Source organism: Centrocercus urophasianus, unplaced genomic scaffold (genome assembly GCF_019232065.1).
Source record: "Centrocercus urophasianus isolate 14NV4802_14NV808 unplaced genomic scaffold, USGS_Curo_1.0 seq_15, whole genome shotgun sequence".
Lineage (NCBI taxonomy): Eukaryota > Metazoa > Chordata > Aves > Galliformes > Phasianidae > Centrocercus > Centrocercus urophasianus.
Window position 1 is genome coordinate 42,846,955 of NW_024884697.1, and position 14,234 is coordinate 42,861,188.

The 14,234-nt window shown below is 42.1% G+C and overlaps 1 protein-coding gene across 1 annotated transcript; it reads left to right on the forward strand.

Moving 5' to 3' along the window:
* The first annotated feature begins 968 nt into the window (after positions 1-968).
* MRPL42 (mitochondrial ribosomal protein L42) lies at positions 969-7,978 on the forward strand. The gene is made up of 6 exons (XM_042815752.1): positions 969-1,096; positions 2,927-3,088; positions 4,567-4,630; positions 5,596-5,680; positions 6,504-6,667; positions 7,860-7,978. Exons 2-6 carry the CDS (start codon positions 3,007-3,009, stop codon positions 7,903-7,905), a joined length of 441 nt encoding a protein of 146 aa, XP_042671686.1. The 5' UTR covers positions 969-1,096; positions 2,927-3,006; the 3' UTR covers positions 7,906-7,978.
* The last annotated feature ends 6,256 nt before the right edge of the window (positions 7,979-14,234 follow it).

The following is a 14,234-nucleotide window of genomic DNA, read 5'->3' on the forward strand; positions in this document are numbered from 1 at the left end:
CACAACAACTTCCTTGTGGGAATAATGAGTTGGCACAGGAGATACACTGAGCTGCATTGCTTCTGTTCAGTGCTTGAGTGCAGAACAGAAGCTGTGCACAGAAGCCCAGAATGACCTGGGTTGAAAAGGACCACGACGATCATCTAGTTTCAACCCCCTGCTATGTGCAGGGTCTCCAACCAGCAGACCAGGCTGCCCAGAGCCACATCCAGCCTGGCCTTGAATGCCTCCAGGGATGGGGCATCCACAGCCTCCTTGGGCAACCTGTTCCAGTGTGTCACCATCCTCTGTGTGAAAAACTTCCTCCTAATATCTAACTTAAACCTCCCCTGTCTCAGTTTAAAACCATTCCCCCTTCTTCTATCACTATCCACCCTCGTAAACAGCCGTTCCCCCTCCTGTTTATACACTCCCTTCAAGTACTGGAAGTTCACAATGAGGTCTCTCCAGAGCTTTTTCTTCTCCAAGCTAAACAAGCCCAGTTCCCTCAACCTTTCCTCACAGGAGAGGTGCTCCAGCCCTCTGATCATCTTAGTTCCCTCCTCTGGACCCACTCCAAGAGCTCCATGTCTTTCTTGTAGGGGAGGCCCCAGGCCTGAACACAGTACTGCAGATGGGGCCTCACAAGAGCTGAGCAGAGGGGAAACTGACATGGAAAACATCTGAAAATGAATGTTTGCCACTGCTAATGGGAACGATCGGTGGGAATACTCAGCTCTTGGCTCTGCTCCTGCTGGACTCCAGAAAGCTGTCAGTGTCACCACCTGCTCCACAATTGCAGGACAAAGCGAGATGCTGCTGAAACTGGGAGGCTTCCCCTGGTTGCTGCATGAAACTTGTACACCGTAGCCAGAGACTCGAAAGCACCAGGGAACTACCGGACTACACCTCCCAGCGGGCCACGGGGCGTGCACCGGAAGAGGAAGTATACCGGAAGCGGGGGGAGTACACCGGATGTGTAAGGACACCGGAAGCAGAAAGGCGCCGGAAGTGGAAGGGCGCTGCTGTCAGTGCTGAAGGAGAAGGGGGTTCGTATTGGTGCAGTGCTTGTCTTCGCGGCCGGAGCTGCGTACTGAGGGATGAAGGCGTTCCGTTGGTATGTAGTGCTCTGCAGGTCGGCTTTTACAACGGGCACTCTTGTTTGCCGTGATGGATTAGGGACTGATTTTCTTTCAGATCATTACTTTCTGTAGATAAGCACGTTGTATCTGTAGATGGACGTTCTTTGTCCCGGGCTGTGTGCGCGGGGCCCTCTAGCAGCGTCTCGCCTCTTCCCCGGTAGCGGCCAGAGCGGGGCACGAGAGGTGCATGGGGCTTTGCGGCAGCGGCACTCCTGGTGGGTAAACGGGTGGGAAGCGGGTAGGGGCTGCCGACCGCACGCTGTGGAGGCGTTCTGAAGGACTGAATGATTTTTTTTGTTTATTTATATATTTTTTTTTCTGTTAACTAGCATGTCGTTTTGCTGTCCGCAGTTATGTTTTGCCTCTAGGCAGTTTGTTGACTCCAAGATTTACTTCAGAGTCACGCTGAACGTAATGCTTCCTAACCTTTTTCTGTGGAAACTACAACGGTTTCAATGATGTTATTTGATAGAGCAGATTCTCAGCTACGACAATGCAGTCACCACCATTAGTAGTGCATTTTTGCTAACAGTGAATAAAAACCTGCTTACCCACACTTGTAAAAATCTTCATGGGTGTCCAAAATATGGCTTGTCTTTCTTGTCTCAGTCACCACTGCTGAAATACACCATCCACCTACTCACTGTACTCACATCTGCTGTTTGATCTCCATCAACATTCAGCACATATTAATGAATGTCAGTGAGTGCAGTTTTTTCCCCATGGAGGAATTTGGTGATGCACCTTTGCTTCATGTGCACTTCCATGTCAGACACCATTCTGTCATACTGCCCCTCTGCTGCCATTTGTCACAAGGCAACAAAATGTAACAGAATGCTGGTGGGAAGGTTCAACCTGTACTGACACACCATCAGCATTTACTTTTGATGTTATGGGCCAACATAATAGAATAGGAGGCATTACTTTTGGAACAGGCTTGTGTATGTTGTGAAAGGAAAATCACATGTCAGGAATAGTTCCATGGAGCTTGCAGAAAAAAGAGGAAGTAACTGTTGGAGAGGGTCCAGAGGAGGGCCACAAAGATGATCAGGGGACTGAAGCACCTCCCCTGTGAAGACAGGCTCGGGGAGCTGGGCTTGTTCAGCCTGGAGAAAAGAAGGCTGCAGGGTGACCTCACTGCAGCCTTTCAGTACCCAAAGGGAGCCTACAGACAGAAGGGGAATCAACTCTTTGAAAGGGTTGACAACTGCAGGACAAGGGGAAACAGTTCTAAGCTGAGGTAGGGAGTATTTAGGTTGGATATCAGGGGAAAGTTCTTAACTGTGAGAGTGGTGAGGTGCTGGAACAGGCTGCCCCGAGAGGTCGTAGATGCGCTGTCCCTGGAGGTGTTCAAGGCCGGGTTGGATGGGGTCCTGGACAGCCTGGTCTAGTATTAAATGGGGAGGTTGGTGGCCCTGCGTGTGGCAGGAGGGTTGAGATTCATGATCCTTGAGGTCCCTTCCAACCCTGGCCATTCTGTGGTTCTGTGAAGGATACAAAAGTGGTGCATGTGTGGGCACTAGCAGCAAAACTGAGCTGAGGAAGGACCCAAGCTTGGAAAGTTGTTTTTCTGGGGTGAGTGAGGTTGTTCAGTAAGTGAAGCTACTTAAGAGAGAACTTCTTACTAATGAAGTTTTGTCCCATATTTGACTTTTTCAGAGACAGATGCCTTTATCTTAAATCATAAAGACTTACCAAAAACTGACAACAAGTAACATACTGAACGAATTCTGTTTGTTCTTAAGCTAGGAAACTAAATTGTCTATCTCTGTAACCCAAACAGTTATGAAACTGGTCTTTTTCAGAGGGTGTTCTGGAACCAAAAAGATACTGTGTGTGTTCCAGTTCCATCTTGTCCAGGACTGGTTTCCCATCTGCTCTCAGCATGGCAACGTCACTTAGGGCTGTGTGGTCCAGCTGTCTCTGGATGCGTTCAGTAGCTGCTTGTAAGCAAGTCCCACTACGAGGTAAGGAGTATGGAATTGAAATCCTATATTAGCATTTATTCATTGAGAGCTTCTTTATTATACTCTGTAGAATCATAGAGTGGCTTAGGTTGAAAGGGACTTTAAAGATCTGTGTTATAAAGGTTTGACATCTTTATAAGAAAAGATGAGTTTATTTGGGAAAACTGAAGCATGATGGTGCTGATCAAAATATAAATGTAGAATTTTAAATTCTGAAATACATCTCAATTTCTAGATAAACTTGTGTTTGAATTTTAGAATTTAACACGTGAAAATACTTCTAAAAGGAAAACACCTGCAGAAAAGTTTCCCCTTGGTTCTTTGAATCTTCCCAGCTTTACTGCACTGAATTTGTCTCCACATCCATCTTGGGCTGCTAAGAATACCATTTATGGCTTGTAGAAAGCAAAATGCCTATGGTACAGTTCCTATAAAAAGTACTGTTGCTGTTTATCACCTTATGCAGTGTTATCATGGGAAGGCTCATTTGGAGGGGTCCTTGGGTGATTTCCTCGGGTCAAACCTTCTGCTCAATGTAGGCTCAGCTGTGCATCGGATGCTCAGGACTCTGTCCTTCTGGGACAAATCTGCCCAGATGAAAGACAGCACAAACCTCCCTGTTCCGTGATTACCTTCAATTGGAAAAGTTTTCTCTGTCTAGTCAGAGCCTCTCTTGTTTCAACTTCAGTGTTTTTTGTCCTCCCACCACACAGTGCTCTAAGCAGCCTGGCTTCCCCTGCTCAGTCGAACCTTTATGACCTCTGGGGTCTGTTGTCAGGTCTCTCCAGAACTGTGGCTTAAACGTTTGAAACAGCCTTGGTCCCTCAGTCGCTCCTCACAGGGCAGATGTTGCAACTAAAAGCCATTGTGGTGGGCATTCACAGCATTTATTCCATTTCACTTTTACTGAAGGGGCCCAAAGCGGCCACAATATCAAGATATGAGTGCTGAGTGCAGGGTGAGAATCTCTTCCCTTGGTCTGTTTGCTAATATAGTCCAGTATGCTGGTGGCCTTTACTACTTGTAATTCTTGTGATTGCTTTCCTTGGTGTAACAGGAACTTGTGGAAGGAATTGAGTTCTCTAGTGTTAGAGCAGCCAAAGCATTATAGTTTTGTATAGCATATATACCACTTTTCAGCAAAGTACAAATTCATTTTGACAGTGACTGTTACTATGAATTAAAGGAAAAATCAGATAATCTTCCCTGTAAATCGTATGATGATGTTCTTTGCCCTTTCAATACTATATGACCTCAAAACGGGTCTATTTTGTTAATGTATTTATAAAGGTGTAACAGTGACATTTGTGTTTTGTTCAAGCTGTGTTTTTTTCCTTAGGAATACAGTACAATGGAAATACAAAAGTAGGACATAGCTACGTAAATGCTGCATTTTTGATAGCGCTAGAAATCTTCATGTAAAGTGAGCTTCTATTTAGACAGTGTTTTATACTTGTTTGTATTTTCTTTCCTTGCAGTTGGAGCTGTATGTCATGCTTGTCGTAAATCGACGTACTCAGTGCTCCCTGAAGACTACAACTGGTACGTCAGCGTGCCCTGTGTGGCCTTCTCATGTGATGTATGTTGCATGTTACTGGCTCTGCCATCACGTTGTCATCTGATGGTATCAAACACACCTTTCTGCCACTTTTGGATATAGATGCATAATAATTTAAAGTGAAGTACTGTTTCCAGTCATAATGATTGTGAAGCTACTGTTTCAAAAATGAGCAGAATGAACAGTCATGCATGACTCATTCTAAATGTGATGATGACCCCAGGAGCACTACAGTTTTAATTGTGGAAGAGCTAAAGAAAGAGCACTCATTTTCACAGATACTTATTGTTAAGACAAAGCCCAGGTAATTTTGTGCTGCTGCATGGCAAACTGCAGTAGAAACTGGAAAAGATGATAAAAATATAATGAGAATTGCAACATCTGTACTGCAGAAGTTTTTTGGAAGCTAATGTGTCACAGAAGTTAACAGGGAAATAAGGTGAGAAAAGCTGTACTCCGTCAAGGAACTTGTCAGTAGAACTTGTTTATCATGCTTACCATCATTTGTCAAATGATGGAACCTGGAGCTTTATTTCCTATTCTTTCTCTTAGTGGTACCACACTTATAAAGGCACGTTGTAGATATCGCTGACATTCATTACCTGCTGTTAGTTTTAATGTGATTCTTCAGTGTCCTATGGCTTTTCCAAGCCACATTTCCAGCTGTCTGTACAGCTCCATTGTATCCCTTTGTTCTCTTCCATCAAAAAAAAAAAAAAAAAGAAAAAGAAAAAGGAGAAAGAAGAAAGATGAAATAGTTGGGGGAAGAAAGAAGTTCAGATCAAGTACTTGTGAGCCTTATTTTTTCAGGTTTTATTTGATAGAAGATTTACAAAGAATTCATAAATAGAGGATAAATCGGGTTTTCTTTGGGAATTGGGCTGCTCAGTCAGTCAGCATTTCTGGAAATTGTAAGGGATTGTAATAATGTCACTTTTTATTTTCATAGCAAAGTGGAACTTGCCTTGACATCAGATTCGAAGACAATTGTCTGCTACCACCCTTCACTCGAGATTCCATACGAGCACACACAAGTATGTCCAACGGTACACATTGCTTAGTCGTGTAAAAGCATAGGAAGTTCTGAGCCTTCAGGACAACTGTTTGTTTTTTCTTGCAGTTTGAAAGACAGAGGTACTGTGCTTTACATGAGCAGCATATCTGTGAAGTGAGTGATGAATATAGCTGCTGCTCTAAGGAGGACTTTTAGCTGAAGTGAGAGAAAGCTACAGGGAAATAAATGCTCAGATTCTTACAGCATTGCTCAAAATGAATTAAGTGAGGTACTCAAACAGTTGTGCACTACAGAGAAAAGCAGTGTTTGTCTAAGAGCATGCTCCTCAGAGAAGATGCTGGAAATCTGGGCGATAGCTCGTACATCCTGCTGTGTTCAGTTGCAGCAGCATGGGGAACATGAAGAAGTGCTGTTATTTTAAACTCCATTCAACTCTGTGAGTTCATAAACTTCACAGGAAAACTTTCAATAAGAACTTAAAAACTTAGTATGATAAAATGGTGGTCGTCAGTATGAACAAATGTATAAATAGCAATAATATGAGTATTTTATGTTAGTAAATTGATGCTTATGATTCAGCTAGTGGGTTGTAAGGATGAGAGCTCAGCAGTAGCACTGACAGTGGGACACAGTAATCAGCCATAGCACCTGCAGTAATGAGATGTTTCTAGAATTCCTCCCCAGAGTGATGTGGTTTTGATTGAGAAGGGAGGGAGCCTTTTACGATGCTTTCTTTTTTTAGTTCTTTTGTTCTCAGCTTTAAAGAGTAAACAGTAATGTTATCAGTGCAGCTTGACTTTTTGTTCTTCCTAAAGAGGAAAGTTACGTTCTTGTTTTTGTAGCCCGTGCCGCGCCCAGATCCGGTGAATAACAAAGAAGAAACTCTAGATCAAATTTTGAAATCCAGATTGAATGAAGAAGAGCTAAAGAATGATAGAGGACTTAGAATTGAAGAGCTCAGCAAAATGTTTTACACTACAAAACATCGGTGGTACCCTGTGGGACAGTAAGTTTTCTTTTTTTTCAGTGTGTGTTCCTTTTGGGCATAAAGAGAAACACAGGAATGATTGTAATTTATCCAAACTCATCCTATGAAATACTCTTAGCACGTGGGCTATTACATACAGTTCTAAATACAATGTCGTGTAAATGGAAGACTGTATTATCTTGTTTTTTAAAAATTCTGCCCCTTCCATAGCCTTTGCAACTTGATTGGTAAAATACCATGGAGTAGAAATTTCTCATATTGTGTAATTAGCTGCTGCTCCACGTGGTTTCCTAAAATAGTATAAGTGAAATCACACTCTGAGTGAATGTAGCCAATACAGCTTGAAACCATACAATTATCAGACTTAAAAAAAAAAAAAAAAAAAAATGTAGTTTTTCATTTGAAATGATGAGAAGTGTACCTTGGTGCACTTTGTATTCAGAAAGCTGCAAGGAGAAGAGATGTAACATGCCTGACTGAGCTTAAAGAGAAACTCTGTGTGTTGAGGTACACCACTGGAAACAAGTAGCATTTTAGTTTGTGCAGCTCCACTCCAGTCTGTGTTATTACACTGTATGGTAATTGCTGATTTCATAGCTATGGAAACTTGATACGCTGAAAACCTTTTTAATTGTTATGTTTTGTGAACAAGTGAAGAAAACAAATGGTAGAGCTCCCTATGGCCAGAGGGTAGTTGTCACTTAGTGAGTATCGTACTGTATTTGCCTTGTTTAAGGGTGGCTAATTAAGAAAGTAGGGATGCAGTTTATCTTTCTTTGTTGTGAAGAATTTTTTTGAATGATACGACTGCAGAATATTACACTATTTAAAGTAAGGTCTGACATAACTCCTTCTTGTTCCCCTGATTATTCTGTAGCAGTCATTTTGGTCAGAGGAAGCCCTGACTATACAGTGAAATTAATCTCACACAAAGGATTAAGAGTAAAAAGCAGCCTTTGTATCTACAGGCGGCTCTACAGCTGAATGGATTATTGCGTGCTTGTAGCTGATGTGCAGCAGAAATGAGCAGTGTTGTGTAACTTCACGAACAACAGAGATGGCATCTAATGAATGGTCATGGGCTGTGTTTGTGTGTATTACATTTTGCTTACTTGTGTAACCTCCAAACTGCTTCTGGAGGGAAGAAGGTCAGGAAAGTCAAAGATTTTTCCAAAACTTACATTCACAGCAGCTTTTTTTTATCTTCTAGGTATCAGAGAAGACGGAAGAATCCTAATCCTCCTAAAGAGAGATAATTAAGATGACTTCTTGCTCATGAGCATGTTGTTATTGATCCTTATTTGAAATAAAAAAAAATACAGAAATGTTTTTCTGTTCCACATGTGTGTGTTTTAACGAAACCGGGCTTAACTAAATTTGATTTGTCCTGTTACAGTTAGTTGATAATAGAAAAACAACAGAAGTGCACTGATGACATAAAGGCTCTGAAGAATATTGTGCCTGTAGGGTCAGAGAATGTGCCGGCCTTAGATCTGGATGTACCAGATGATGGAGTGCTCTGATTAAACTAGGTCAGAGGCTTATCGTAAAGTCAGCACATAGAAGCAGTATTTCAGAGTGGGAGTTCTAGAACTGCACGTGCTGTGGTTTCTTATTTTAGAAATCTAATACTTAGAATGCAGATGAGCTTTGAATACTGAGGTTTAAAGAATTTAAGGCTCTTTTCTTATACTGAAAGCTGGATGACTCAGTTAAACTTCAGCTTCCGAGGCATCACTCACTCTTTGATCATTCGGCATTTGCAAATATTTGAGATATTTGTGTACACTTCTGTTGTTATTTTTGATTTTAAATTCATCCTAATTTGTTCAGTGAGGATGCTATGTATGTTCCTATAAATAGGTGTAGCTCAGGGAGGAATAGTTCTTTAGCCCAGCAATCATTTAGTGAAGATACCGACTCTTTCCAGCTTACCAAGGGGGAAGGGCTGGTCCTTCAGATGTTTTAAATTCAAGAAACGTGATTTTAATCTGCTTCATAGCACCTTGCAGTGCTTAAATGTTTCTGCTAATAAAATATTGTCACCTACCGTTTTTCTCAGAAATGTGAAATTATTTTCCCCAGCCTTCAGTTTTAGGCATCAGCCTTCTGACAGAAAGTGCCATCTTGGGACGTTGTGCCCCCACAGAGATCCAGTAACATTACTGTTATCTTTGCACATCTAAATAAATAACGATGGGGGAAAAATCCCAAACGTCATACATTTTGATCATACTTCCTTTCCAAGGCAACTTGGATAAGACAGGAAGGTACTTGTTTCTTCCATTCATCTGGTGTCATTTTGCCAGCTTGTGTTATCCATATGTCTTGCTAGAAGGTGAATACCGTATAAAGTCTAATTCTGGTCATTTCAGTGTGAAGTGCATCTGCTTTTTCCTAAACAGTTTGTTTTTCCTGAACACTTTGTGTGAAGTTAATGTCAGATGCGTCAGGCCAGTCTGAGTATTTGATGGGTGTTATTTTTAACATGTAAGGCCAGTTAGCCCATCATGATTTATCCTGGGATAGCATGAAATAGCTCTGCTACGCTTGTATGTTAATCTGATGCCATGTGTAATCCTACGTCAGCACAGTGATTCTGGCTTTGTGTGATACAGTGTGTCATCAAGCACACTGTCATGAAGGAATGTTTGTTGTGTTTATGGAAAGGATGTCTGCTTACTCTGCAAATCCAGTTGAACAAAAGTAATTTTTCTGCCCATAGTACGACTTTTTTGAAGGGTTTTAGGAATTAAAAAAATTTAGTAATTACTAAAAAAAATGTTAGTAATAAATTTTATTATTTGCATCAGTTTGTGGTGACTGTTACTGACACAGGTCCATAGGTGAGAAGCTTACATCTATCTATCTATCTATCTATCTATCTATCTATCTATCTATCTATCTATCTATCTGTCGCTCATTGTTTTGTTATAATCCACCATGTAAAACCGAACCACCATTATTTTCAGAAAGCTGAGACCTAAATTGTCTGCTTGGTTTCACTGCAATTTAAAAAAAGTTGTTCTTTCTTGGGTTCAGCTTTCAAATATTTATCCTCCCCCCCAGACAAATTCTTGCTTATGCCTGCATAATGCTGTTAAGACATTTTCCTTTGCAGATGCCTTTTGTCATCGCAGTACTACTGCGTTTGTCTGTCCTTGTCTGTCAAACTTGACGCTTCATCATCTGCAGTCGCTGCAGAAATGTTGTTACATTTCTCACTTTTCCCAAATGTTTTTGAACACTCCTTAGGTATTTGGAGCACTAAAAATCTGTTGTGTGGGGGACTGCTATCTGATTTAAAGCACTTTCTCTTCTGAGCAGTTACTGGGAACTGAATGAGTCTGAAACACTCACTGCATGTACCCTCTGCCAATTTGTTGTTACGTGAATCCATAAAATGGGTGTTTTAAAATCCTTCCCTGCACTACGCTGCCAATATTTCTGTTTTCTTACACTAAATCTTTCGTCTGGGTCATCTGAAGCGTGACCCAACTAAACTCCTATTCCCACAGTCATTTCAAGTTGTCCTCCTGGCTTTCATCATCTTGAACAGCTACATAAAGCTGTCTTTAACTGTGTGTTTCTCTTTACTTGAAGACTTGGAATTGGAAATCCATCTGCTGGAGTCTTTTCCTGCTTTTACCTAAAAGAACAATCAATTTGAAAGGTAGTTTGGGACTTTCTGTTGTCTTTTCTCCTCTTGTTGCTAACTTTGTAATTGAAAATCTGAGTTACATAGAATTGGTAGAATGGGAAATCTGCTGTAGTGCTTTTGTATCCAACTTAAGGCACTCAGCCATTTGCCTTGTGCTTAATAGCTATTGTTTCAGACTTCAGGAGGCTCACTGCTGTGGATAGTGTGCAATTGGCTACAGCTTACTGATTTTTAGCTTTTTTTTCACGTACTGAAAGTCTCTGAGCTTTCCTTGTTAGTATGCTATTCCACTAGAAAGCTCTGCTTCAGTCGCGTATCAAAAGGTTTGTCCTCAATTCAGGCCGTTAAAATCACACTGAAATTTTTCACTTACTCTACGTAGACCTGAATTCAAAAAGGAAGCGTTCCTTTCAAACGGGTTTTTTGCCTTTTCTGTGTGCAGATTGTGTCATTCTGCAGGTTCGTGGTACCACCACCGGGAGGCAACCTTGCACAGTGGCTCTCCTGGATTTGTTCGAAGCCATAGACGGTGGGACTTAACGCTATGAGAGACACGCGCCAGCTGTTACTGAATTAAATTTGCAAGTACTGACGAATAAGAGATTTCCTGGGAGGTCTGAAAGTGCTTGGATTCAAAGGGTCAAAGGTTCTTTTCTAGCACTTTCTTGTTTGCTTTGAACTATTTGACTTTTCTAATGTATCAGAGTTGTATCTTTCTTCATACATATTCAACAACAACAAAAACACCCAACCCTTGTGGTTTTGAAAAATTGAGTCAATAGCACAGCACTGCCAAATGGGCCCATTTGACGAGTTTCATGTCTGTGTGCTCAAGCTCCTCGGGACAAGAATGGAGGGAGTGGTTAGCCACCCCATCCCCCTACCCCTATTCAGCCCCATGGAAAAGCTGGCTGTTGGGAGGGCCTGGATTTCACCTGACATCTCCAAATTCTACTGTGCCTCCACTACATCTCTGCTGCAGCTCTATAATGTATCACAATAGGAATTTATGTTTGATGTCAGCGCTTTCTCAGTTATTCCAGTTTTCATGGTGCACTGTTACAATTTCCCACGTGCTCATTCCATCCTGAAAAATAGTACAAAATTACATGAACAAGCAGACATAGGCTGTGCAGGCTGCTTTCCTCTCCTATAATGGAGGATGTGTGTCTCACTTTATTACTACCGTAGAATAAATTGACTTAGAGCCCAGTTTTCACTAGAATGAAGTTCAGACTAATTGCATACCTACAATATGTAAGAGCTAGATTTGTTTCGTAACACTGAGGCAACTACTAATTAGACATGTAAATCTGAGTTACCTGTCATAGACTCACCTTATAGTCAATAGGCACGCATACAAAGTACCTCAACAAGGCAGTAAATCCCATTAAAAAAAAAAAAAAGGTTGGAATAAGCCACACATTGTTTTCTGGAGGTGCTTTTCTCTCTTCTGTGAAGGGAGGAGGAGCTTAGTAGAGATTTAGATATCTATTTCATAGCAAATAAAAGTAGTTTTATTGTGTTTGGAAATTATTTTTTGGTTGATTGAGTTGGGAGGGTAGGGCAACAGTTTGAGAGCAGAGACAGAAATACAGAAGTACTCTGCTTAAAGGTGAAGACTTCTTTTTTGCTGTTCCTGCTAAGCTTTAGTAGCATGTAGTCCATATACAGAAGTCCTGAATGAAGAGATGAGAAAGTCAGCAAAATATTTTAAAGACTAAGCAGTTTTCTCTTGCTAAGCAAATGAAGCAATGTGTTTTGCCTTCACTGCAACAGCTTTCTAACTTCCTGGTTTTTGTTCTCTGCATGCAGTAATGCACATGCTTAATAACTGTGTATAGGATTTTAATCTCTCACCTCCTTTTGTTTTATCAGCTCTCCAATACTAAAAGTTAGTAGTGAAGCTGTTCATCTTTTTTTCTTTCATTCTATTTATTCTGAATAAACAAGAGGTGCTTATTTTATGCATCTCTATACTCCCTCTTCTGATGAGCCCATGGTTCTCTCTGTTACCTCCGGGTAGCTACACAAGACAAACACAACAAATAACAAAATGGCTGTGCTGCAGACATGCTCTTCTGCTTTCGTTAAGGCACTCTGAGGCTTCCAGTCAATACAGTAATTCCAGGGAAAAAAAAGGTCTGTTTGTTTACATTTGCTTATGGTAATATAAAAGTTCATGTTCCCTCTCAATTTTTTGGTTATTCTATATTTTTTAGTCCTGACTTAGAATCATAGAATCACCGAGGTTGGAAAAGACCTCCAAGATCATCCAGTCCAACCATCCCGCTATCACCAGTATTTCATCACTAAATCATGTCCCCACTTTGATGTCAGGATTTGCTTGTTGTTTTCTATGAATACCTTACATCTTTATAAAACTGTCTTACTCCCTTCCAATTTTTATGTCGTTAAAATCTTGCATTTAGTGATGGGGAAACTGACCGTGGCAACGAGTTCCATGGATTTTAGAAATTGGTTAAGAAAAAGGATTTCTGATCAAGGGGGAAGGCACACACAGTGCAAGCAAAGTGCTCGCCATACAGGGAGAATAAGAAAAATGGCCCAGCACTTCTCTTCCTAGAGTATGTATTTGTATGTTCAAATCTACTGCAGCAAACCCTCCACGTGTGTTGTGTTGGCCCTGTGGGTTAAAATTCATTGACTTTATACACCTGTATTTGTTTAATTAAAAAAAAAAAAAAAAAAGACTTGAAATGAAGCCCAAAGAGGCCAATGGTGTCTGAAAGGCGACGCGGTGATGGTGGCTGGGGCACAGCCTGTGAAGGAGGGAGGGTGTGGGCAGCCCTGAGGCAGGTGGCAGTGGTGAGCACCCCAACACTGCTTGGCTGGTCCTGGCCCTCGAGCTGCTGGCTGTGTTGCTTCAACGTGGCTGAGGTTTTAACCTGTGACTTGAGGAAATGACCCCTTAGAAGCCCTGTGCTTCCTTAGGAGTGAAGCACACCACCTGCAGAGTGCCACTCGTGCCCAGCCAGCTCGGCCCAGCCGCAGGCAGTCAGGCTGGCCCCTCTGAGCCTGAGCACCGAGCTCAAGCTTGGGGCTGCTAAGCACCTACACTGCTTCACCATATACCCCTCAGCCCTCTCCCAGCCTCTCCCAGCTGGACCCCCCAGTAGTGAAGAGCCTGCTCCCGAGGCCAGGCCTTCTTGTGCCTCTGCCCAGAGCAACCCAAGATGGCTGCTCACCCTCAGACATTACCACGCCCCAAAACACACGTGTACCTCATGTTCGCATTAGGGAAGCACCGTTCTCGGAGGCTGCAGAGCTGTTTCACCTCATTTCAGGCACTCTGAACTGAAAGAAACGCAAAAAGGCATCATTCCACATTGGACCCACAGAGCACCAGAGTGCAGGCAGTGCTGTGGAATGGGGAAGCAGGAGGAGCCCAGGAGGAGCCACGTTGGCACGGCGGTAACATCAGGAATGCTCTTATCCAGAAGTACAGACATGCCCTGTGGGAGCAGGTGGCTGTTCTCACAGACAACCCAAGCTCAAGTCCTCTTTGCTCCTCTTATAAACACTGTGGCACAGGCATGTCAGGATGTGTGAAAGCAACAGCTCGCCTGCAGTTATTGCTCCCTCCGCACAGCTTGAGTCCTCAGCATGGTCCTGCCCAGTTCACAGGTGTTCCAGTTGAGACGGCAGTAAACATCAAAGTATTTTTCTTCTGAATAAGCAAAATAAAAAATACAGTAACATAAAAAACAGCCCGGATTTAGGAACACACAGCTCTCAGCGGTCTGCATCAGAGTAAATGGAGTGAATGAAGGGTAACTAAATATCAATGTTCTGTAATCCTGAGCCTTCAGAGGATCCAAAAGTCTAATGAAATAGCTCAGGTTGAGGCATTTGGGAAAATAATGAGGCTTCTGGACAAAAATAATAATCGAACATTAATTT

Excerpts from the sequence above, each read along its gene's own strand:
- MRPL42 (XM_042815752.1), top strand. The coding sequence starts at position 3,007 with ATGGCAACGTCACTTAGGGCTGTGTGGTCCAGCTGTCTCTGGATGCGT. Across the intron at positions 5,681-6,503 it reads TTCCATACGAGCACACACAA|CCCGTGCCGCGCCCAGATCC; the intron begins GTATGTCCAACG and ends TTGTTTTTGTAG. Across the intron at positions 6,668-7,859 it reads CGGTGGTACCCTGTGGGACA|GTATCAGAGAAGACGGAAGA; the intron begins GTAAGTTTTCTT and ends TTTATCTTCTAG.